Source organism: Bombyx mandarina, chromosome 01 (assembly GCF_030267445.1).
Source record: "Bombyx mandarina strain Sakado chromosome 01, ASM3026744v2".
NCBI lineage: Eukaryota > Metazoa > Arthropoda > Insecta > Lepidoptera > Bombycidae > Bombyx > Bombyx mandarina.
This window is the reverse complement of record NC_143208.1, coordinates 5,780,222-5,790,294: the sequence shown is the minus strand read 5'-3', so window position 1 is coordinate 5,790,294 and position 10,073 is coordinate 5,780,222. Positions and strand designations below refer to the sequence as shown.

Sequence of the window (10,073 nt, the reverse complement as noted above, 5' to 3'; positions counted from 1 at the left end):
TTGCCGTTGCTGCAGCTTTTATTATTTTGTGTCATCGTTTAAAGAAACCGAATTGAATAGGTTAGGTGTGTGCGTGGTTCGGTCCCATGGTGAGGCGGCACAAGATGGCTCCTGTGTGCGGCTCACGGTGTGTCTCCCGAGACGACGTCCTGCGGGATCTTCCCGGAGATAGAATCCCGTCCTATTGTCCGGACGGGGACCGGCGACGGCGAACCTTCGGCGCGCACTGTGGTACCTTAGGTTTCATGGAGTCGGAGTGGTGGGGCTCGATGCGGTTTAGTCGGTAGTCGGCTTTGAGGGGCGGGTCCTGCGTGGTGGCCGCGCAGCTCCTCGCGCGCTTTTCTTAAGGCGTAGTCTCCCGGTAGGAGTTGGAAGAAGAGGAGGACTTTGGTTTTCTCCCTCCCCTCTTCTTCTCTGGAGGCGCCGAAGTTCGACATAACCCGGTCTGTTACCCCTCTCGACCGGGTATTCGTAAATGGATTCCCCAGCGTTAAATGTGTGTGCATGCTTGTGCGACGAGACAGCAGCGGTATCTACAAGACGAGGCGGGGGGAGGCGAGCGACGGAAAAGAGATGGACTTATACATCAGAGCAAAGACGATATACGGAAATATTGCAGTGAAGTCCAAGCGGGATAAATCATTTCCAATGTAGCCGGCTAGACATTAATTACTTGCAACTATAATGAAATATATTGAAAATATCGCCGGGCTATACAGCAATGTTGCAGCCATTGTTGCACTGTATTGAGATATATAATAAGCAACTTGGCAGCTATAATAATATCGCAGCAAGCTATTGTCATAAAACTAGCCCGTTTACGTTTAAAAATTTCCGGTCACCGTCCTCGTCGAACCCGTCGCTTGCGACGAAGGGCTCGACGAGCGAACTAACCCATAGACACAGTCCACTGAGTTTCTCGCCGGATCTTCTCAGTGGGTCGCGTTTCCGATCCGGTGGTAGATTCTGCGAAGCACTGCTCTTGCTAGGGTCAGTGTTAGCAACTCTCCGGTTGAGCCCCGCGAGCTCACCTACAAACGTTAGGGCGAAGCTGAAATAGCCTCTCAAGGCTATCAGCATAGGCAAGAAAAAGAAAAAAAAAAGAAAAATTACGCTGAAAGGGAGATTAAGGTAGCACCATAGTATCAAGTGGAAAGATTTAAAAAACAGCGCCAAAAATACCACTCCTCATCCTCGCGTCGTTCCCTCACTGCTGAGGGTCGTGACCATCATGTTTGTGCAGAATTTTATTTATTATGTTTTTCTAGCGTTTCCGTTCATTGGCCGGGTGAAGGGCTTCGTGGAATGGGATTTCTGGTGTGGTGTGGATTTGATCGAACCACCTTGTCGGGCCGCGGCCGCGCGGTCCCTTTCCCTCAATCTTTTCTCTCACCAATAGTCTCTCTAAGCTATCAGGCTTTTTCCGAGCAATATGACCGAAAAACTTGAGTGCGTGGCGAACGCAGAGTGTGGACAATCTTGTTTTGATCTTCAGTTGTTCTAAGATAGTCAGATTGGTTCACTCCGCTGTCCAAGGTACCCGTATCGATGTATCTAATACACTTCAATTCGAATCAGCACGTTTCACTCTCCTTAAAATTGCGATATTCATATAATTTTCACTTCCTACACTAGCGCTATTTCGGTGGTGTGCTAACAATAACAATAATTAGCTGTTTAGGCATGTGGGCACTTTTTCAACTTGTCCCCGATACAAGATGGTACCCCTTGCCTCTACCCTCTATGAAATACAAACCTCAATGTTGTTTCCAGAATGAGTAATGCTTTCACTACAACTCATCTTATTAAAATTATTGAGAACTAAAGTGGTTTTTTTGTTTCTATCCAATACGAAAGCGGAGTAGTACTAGTAGGTATCATAACTGTGAGTTACAAACGCCTTTTCTTATATTTATATAACAAAACACGAATACTATTCACACGTGTTTAAAGTGATCTATTTAATTATTTCGCAGACTTATATCCTATAGATATTTGTTTGTTACGGTTTTCTTTAGTTAGTCCTTTTTAGTGTCGTTTCATCATGTTATTTTCGTTAAAACGACTTTCAAATCACAACGGTTCTAATTAAGTTGTCACTTTGAGAGTGTGTTGTCTAAGTATTACTAAAGCTGATTCCAGTTTGTCATCATCTTCAAAAAAATCATACCAGAGTTAAATCAGAAAAAAAACAGGTTTTTTTTGTAAATTACATATAATTCATTACTACGTTTGTCATTGTATAAACGAAAGTAATTCTTTTACGACAGCTTATACCTGAAATAATACATGCTAGATACAGTAATGGCTTAGTATTATTAGAGGCGGTAAGTGTTTTAACTGAGATGCCGTCCTGGAAACTGGATGCACTCGCCACTTATTTTGATTGGCTCTGACAGCTCCGCCAATGGACTAAGCGCGACTCAGTGCTCGTGTGACTATAGGATAATACCCATGATCTGGACGCGGCAGATGTAAATGTCATCGCCCAACTCAAGATATGAGGTCAAATTCTCAATTGTTTGTATAACGACTGTCTATCATTCAAACCGGAAAGCGTATACCGCAGCAAAAGCTGTTTATTCGATAACTACAAAATTTGAACAAAGAAGTTTTATGATTTTTAGCTCCGTTATAAAACGTTCTAGGTATATTTTAGTTTTTTCTACTATTTATACAAAAGTAAATAAGTAGTAACATTGGCTAAATAGCTTGAATTAAATAGTTCTTGCAGTGTCGGTATTGTGCAAGCGGTATTAAATTATAAGTAAAATAAAACAGTTCCTGTTACAAATAGGTTTTATTGTACATAGCGGAATAGACGTCGCCTACCTACTAGACGATATGCATAATTTCCATTACAAAACTGCTATACCGCCAAAGATGTTAAAAGAATAACATTTTTTAAAGAAACCACAGATTTTGTGATAAATAAAGGAAAATAACAATTTGTTTCTTGTTCTATACAAAATGATCGAACATTACAGATGAACTATTATGGTGTAAAGTAAAAGAATCTGTTAATTCCAATGTTCCTGAGATGCCCATAATAGTTAAGTATTATAAATAAAGCAATCAATGCTTCGGTTACAGAGCCATATGAAAAACTTTGTGTTTGAGCTATTCTGACACCTTTGATATGATACGGCCACCGTGCCATAACCATGTAAATAATTTCAGTTTCTAATGTAGACGTCATCAACTACCGTTAAAATTAAATATTATATGCTATGTATGTACATATGTATATTACATACGACATTACAATATACATTAAGCTAAAGTATAACAAAACTACATTCCACCAACAACTTAAGTAAATAAACTAAGTACAAAAGACAACATAACTCTGTTAAGACTCATACAAATAGAAAAAAAGTATATTAGATTCAAGGATTGGAGATTGGAAACTGCAGACGAGGTCTGTAGTAATTTGATTGAATTTTGCAATCCTAATTATAATTAGAAATTGTAAAGAAACACTTGAAGTCTCCAGTTCATAATTACTGACTAATGATGTGGTTTAATTCTGTTTATAGATGAAAGATTGAGCATGAAACAGATGATAATAATTAATAATCAAAGAAGTCGTGATTTTTTTTTTTATGTGAAGTGCTACAGATTTTGTGTAAAATGTTGGCTCCTAATAATGCCTAAGGCTTCGGAGACTCATTTAAAGTTCGTCGTGCTTAGGTCCAGAGAATTCCTCATGGCTGATAAAGCCGTTTTTGTCTTTATCTTCGTGCTGGAAGATTTCCTCAACAAGTTTATCGTGACTTTCCAACATTTGCTTGATGTCTTCGCTTACTTCACCACCGTCGGCGGGAACCATCTGCTTCTTCAAATAGTCGCTCACCTGCGAATTTATTAGAGTGGTTAACAGCTTTGTTGCTGCCTTGCATATAGCTTCGAAATAAATTATATTTCGGTTTTAAACTATTTTAATAAAATCTAGTGAAATTAATAAGCTACATTAATAACTTTTTGGGAATTTTTAAACTATATTTACAATATGCAATAATAATCCTGATTTGATAACAGGAGTTATATAATATGTTGTTTCATTAAAGCAATATCAATTTGTTCAACTTTAAAGGTACGGAATGCATGATATGTTTACTTCAGATTACATGTTATTATCTGACCACATTATAGATTTCTTTGTACAATTATTCTATTGAAGATACGATACGATCAAAGATAAGATCATTACAATTGAAATAAAAAATTACCTCAATATGGAATTCGATTTATAACATAAATCTCGCTTTATTCAATAGTAAGTATTATAATATAATAATTATTAATATAGGAAGTACCTTCATTATGCTGGTCTAGTTAATCACAATTGAATGTAGGTACGTGCATTTATTAAATAGAATTGAAAGTAAGAAATATGTAGGAATCGAGACGAGAAATGCAGCTTTTCTATAATATATAATAGGTATAACAGAATAAATAGCTTCTATCAAGGTTCAAGCATATTATTATACGAAGGCCTATTCATTAAACTATGTAGACCATAAAAAGAAACGTGGTCATAGTCAAATAATAATCAATTTTTTTATTGCTTCGATTTGTGGACGAGCTAACGGCTCATCTGCTGTTAAGTGGCTACCGGAGCCCATAGACATCTACGACGTAAATGCCGCCACCCACCTAGAGATATGAGTTCTAAGGTCTCAGTATAGTTACAACAGCTGCCCAACCCTTCCAACCGAAACGTATTACTGCTTCACGGCAGAAATAAGGAGGGTGGTGGTATTTACCCGCGCGGAATCACAATTGAGCTGATTGCTTTGAAAATTATATTTTTACAAACTGACGACATAGAGTACATCAACAAGAACCCGTCGAGCATGTCAGGCATTATTGTTAGTAGGTCGGGCCCACCACCAACAGAGTGACTGACCTCCTCTCGTGATAGCTCTCCATCGCGGTCGGTATCCATCGCTTGGAACGCTAACTCGATACTCACTTCTTCGCGGGAGAGCATGTTGTCCTTATCGGCGTCGATTTCCTTGAACACGTTTGTGGCCGGTGGAGAGTCACCGATGTTGATCAACTCCACTTCGAAATGCAATGTAGCGTGGGGAGGAATCACGTTGCCGGCTCCGCGCTCTCCGTAGCCCAAGGATGCGGGAATAGTCAGTTTACGTTTCTCACCTGAAATTTTTAATATTTACAATGAAATAGGGTATCGACTATTTGACGATTTAATGAAACGCGAATCTCAGTTTCATGTGCATGATTTTTTAATTAAAACTTAGACAATGCTAATAATATGGGCCGATCGTCATAATAGCAAAGGTCAATAATAACAATAATAACGATTTGCAATCAAAATTAATTTGTGATGTACAAAATACTGATGATGTTGGCATTATGCATATTGTGCAATTGTTGGATTATGCATAATAACGTCACAGCGTTCGAGAAACATTGCAAAGGAAAGTTTATTACACAGGCAAATGTTACGTGGCAAAAATGTTCTATGGAAAGACACTTTTAATGAGGTTCAATAGGCTGAAGGTCGTATCACCAATGTCCGACTACTGTCCAATGTCGTCCGACAATGACGATACGTCAGTGGTGTCGATTCGGGTGTCAGCCTCACTTTTCACATATTAAACTCTAAATTAAGTTTTCTGAGAAATACATAAAATGTACTCACCAACGCACATGTCAAGCAAGCCCTGGTCCCATCCCTTGATCACTTGCCCAACGCCAATTTGGAACGTAAAAGGTTGATCGCGATCATAACTGTAAGAATAGAAATTTTTACTTATTAATCTTTACCTATTCACGTGTTCGTTGCGCCGGATATCGCTCAAATCGTGCAGCTTGTGAAAAACTTAATTAGTGGGTTATCAAGTTTTTCACCTCGCCAATGGGACGCAAATGGTGCAATATTGTTTAAGCGCTAACGCTGTTAACTCCGCGGTAGATTTTCACTGGTAGTAGGACCTCTTGGAAGTCGACACGGGTAGGTACCACCTCCCCGCCTATTTCCGCCGTGAAGCAGTAATGTGTTTCGGTTCAAAGGGTGGGGTAGCCGTTGTAACTATACTGAGATCTTAGAACTTATATCTCGAGGTGGGTGGCGCATTTACGTTGTAGGTGTCCATGGGCTCCAGTAACCACTTAACACCAGGTGGGCTGTGAGCTCGTCCATCCATCTAAGCAATAAAAATATATATATATATAACTGAAGACAGGTCGAAAGTCACACGTTGCTCTCAACTAGGGGGTGGAGACACCGCTTTACACAATGGTCATCACAAAAACGTCTGCTTAACTGTTTAAGCGTTAGTAATTATTGCAAAGGATTTTCACATACTTTTCTACTTTTAGTTATATTGGATAATATTAGATAGAATATTGGTATAGTTTCATAGATAGATTCAATATGTTGATAAAAAGTCCAGGATTCGATGAGAATGCAGACACACACACATTGTATGTACACACGCGTGTTATAGATACAAAGTCCTATGACAACGAGCCATATATTGGGCGACATGATTGTATCATCAGATAAATGGAACCATCGAACGACCAGCCTTTGTTCTAAACAACCATTGAATAAAGGCATTACATTTTGTCACAGCTCATAGTTTAGGTTGATGGCAGTTCTTTATTGTTGCATGCGGTTCGTTCGATGGGAGTTAGCATATTGTAGTCCCATACTAGTCGTGTTGACACGCCGATGTTGTCATATTTGAGTATTCAAAACCGAACTATCCGCAGATGTATAAAAAAAAGACCACGATAAAATGACACCTATTTTTTTAAAGAACCAATATCACTACATACTATAAAACAAAATCGCTTTCTCTGTCCCTATCTGTCTCTGTATCCCTATGTGTGCTTAAATCTTTAAAATTACTCAACGGATTTTGATGCGTTTTTTTTAATAGATAGAGTGATTGAAGAGGAAGGTTTATTTGTATAATAACATCCATTAAATAGTGGTGAAATCAATAATTAATTACAGTTTCCGAAGCGAAGCGAGGGCGGGTCGCTAGTATCATATTATAAAGGTATGTCATCGGCAGGCGATCGACACTGAAAAAAGATAGGGATAAATTGCAAAAAAAAGCAAAGCTTTTTAAGTAAAAGCTTTAATAACTAAAATATTTTTAGTGCTTTTTAACTTGCCATGTATACCATTCGCTCTTGGCTACTACATATTTCGCCAATTTAAAAATCGACATCATATTACGTGGCTAGGCTTACATAATTACGATACAAAATACAAATAACATGTTATTATTATTCTGAATGTGTTTGTTGTTTTGCATGATACTAATTTACACGGAACTTGAAGGATCTATTACATAATAGATACAAGCAAAGCTGCCAGTTTCAATCCTACCAAGCAACCGTGAAGTGACGAGTTCACAATAAATTACCTAAATAAACGCTGTACGTTTTAACAACGGTTTGACCCGTAACAATGGTCTTTTATCAGTTCGTCTGGTTACGGTACAATGATCGCTGTCCAGAATTGAGGCTATAATTAATATCTTTCTTAATGTAACGGAACGTCTGCGCTCCGCAGTCTTTGGAAGAGTACTGTCATTATCACGTTCGAATGAGCAGTCCGAATCTATGTAAAATTATGGCTACAATATAACTCCTTTTGTCTTGTAATTGTATATTTTAAATAATTGGGTATAAGTTTTGTATCATCATTCATGTTGAAATTTTTTTTCGTATTCCCAAATCTAATTTCATATTCATTTTATTATTCTTATTATTATTTATTATTTTATTTATTAGGCACACAATACACATCATAAGCTAATAAGATACATAAAAACACAAAGACAGCACTATAATCCGAAGTTAATCGGTTGTAGGATGTATTGTGAACCTATGCGGGTAGATACAACTATCCGGCATGTTTCGGCCTCAAAACAGTTAATGATCCGGTTTGAAAGGTGCGTTAGCTGTTGTTATATATACAATACAAATGAAATTTCGAACGCGTGTCGTGCAATATACCCGAAAAAAAAACACGTAACTCTTGATCTTTAATTAGGTCGTAATTTTTTAATTTCTTCTCTTTAATTTATTCTGTCAAGACAAAAGAAGAGTTAAGATATGATTAAAAGGCTATGTTTTGTTTGCAAGTTTGAAGTCTTGAACGAAAATGTTTCAAAATGTTCGTGATTGCTAAATGTATATATGGCATTCATTCTGAGAAAATTTCAAATATGAAGATTCCGACAGCAAAAACCTCGAATAATAAATTCTTATAAGATAAAAGACATAAAATTTAAAATAATGTCTAAAATGTAACTTGTTTAAATGACTCTGCCCTTATGCAAGCGTACGGTAGCATTCACTTTGGCCCGATGGACTGAAGTAGTCCACATGTCTATATCTATGCCAATAAAAATGTTTCCAGTAAGCTGTTTATCCACTCGATCAACGAGGAGTACGTGACTTGATCGAGGAAAGTGTTCAATGATGGTTGCATAGTTATGCGTAGTGACGCCAGTGACGGGCGGCACAGAAACTTTCTCTCGGTGCAAAGTTCAGCCGTATCCTCGCATTGCACAATTAATTACTTTAAGGTATGTATATTCGATGCGAATTGATTGCCCGTTCATAATCACTAATCCCAAACTAGAAGTGAAATGAAGAAATAATTTGCATTCAAATTAAAAAAAAGTTTGGCTTTGCTTTATAAAAAGCGTTGCTGTTACAAGTGTCTTGATTACTTGTAGAAAGTTCGTGTATTTGTTTTTTTTTTGCCCTTTATTTCTAGTATCCTCGAGGTGTTATGTTAGCTTTACCAAACGTGTAGGCGCGCTCACGGGGTTCAGTCTGAGAGACTGCTAACATCTGCTGGCCCGTAAACCAGTCAACAGTAGGTACATACATATCGACGCTTGAAAGGCAAACTTGACTAAGCGACAATAACTGCTTTGTACATAAATGATAGGCAATAACCGTATTCGATGCGCAAAAAAAATATATTTCTAGGTCTATTAAAATAGATTTTTTTCAGGTATTTCAACTTTAAATTAGTCTACTGTAAAGTTCAGGCATTGTCGCTTAGTCATGTTTGCCTTTCAAGCGTCGATATACATATTTATGCGCATGCTGAAGAGTTTTTTTCTTTTCACAACAAGGTAGTTTCTTCTTTCTAAAACAGGCAAATGTACTGCGCAGCCGTAGGTGAGAAAATATTGTCGCTCAGGACGTCAGCAATGCCAGGGTTTGTAGCTCAGCCGCTACTCAACGCATAAGCGAAGCTAATCTATTAAGTACAGCCAATATATGGAAACAAAAGTCTTATGTGCTCTCATATTATAATGTCACGCTACCCAGCATGGAGTCTAATTTGACTTTTCGGGGAACAGACATAGAATCCCATCTCAATCTCCACTGAAACCTTTAATTGATTATACTACTTATAGCAGAACTTGCTGATGAATGCCGATTTCAGCTATTACTATTGTTTTCGTACAAAACCAAGTTCCGTTTTACGAAAACAAAGGAAGTGTAATTTAAAAAAATTGAAGTTTGTTTTGCGTGAAATGTAACATTCTATTGTTCAGCTGTAGGGTATGTTTTCCTAACGAGCGAAATATTCATGCAAGACAATTACAATGCATTTTGGTATGGTCTGGAACCGAATGCGGGCCGAAAATGTATATATGGAATGCATCTAAAATCTACACATCGACAGTTACATGCAAAGAGACTTAAGGTAATTCGATTTTAGAATCAAATTCCAAAGGAACATATTTTGGATATCGTGATCTTCGGCAATGTTGCTAGCCTACCACTACACAATGCAACTTTAATATTTTGGTTTATTTTGGTGTGAGCAGAATTCGTTTTATTTGTAAAATGTTATCTACCAAATTTAATGAAATCAAAATACTACTATTACCAGTCGTATATTAAGCATATTTTTACAATTCAGATTTTTAAAATCATCTTCAATTAGAATGGTTTTGATTATTTTTTCTTTTTTTTTAAGTTTGTTAATCAATATATTTCTCTGAATAAGATGCTAAATTAGAACGTCCACGATGAGACCGGTCCAATAG

The 10,073-nt window shown here is 37.5% G+C and overlaps 1 protein-coding gene across 2 annotated transcripts in view; it reads right to left on the bottom strand.

The window, feature by feature from the left end:
• Positions 1-2,785: 2,785 nt before the first annotated feature.
• Positions 2,786-10,073, bottom strand: part of Fkbp14 (peptidyl-prolyl cis-trans isomerase Fkb14) — a 36,019-nt gene continuing 28,731 nt past the window's right edge. Inside the window, exons 2-4 of one of the 2 annotated variants that reach the window (XM_089728091.1) lie at positions 5,675-5,763; positions 4,913-5,166; positions 2,786-3,856 (exon numbers count right to left, since the gene is read on the bottom strand). In XM_089728091.1, coding sequence (XP_089584217.1) covers positions 3,674-3,856; positions 4,913-5,166; positions 5,675-5,763 — 526 coding nt within the window. In that variant the 3' untranslated portion in view covers positions 2,786-3,673. The remainder of the gene's footprint in view (positions 3,857-4,912; positions 5,167-5,674; positions 5,764-10,073) is intronic. The other variant, XM_028183776.2, reaches the window with a different exon arrangement.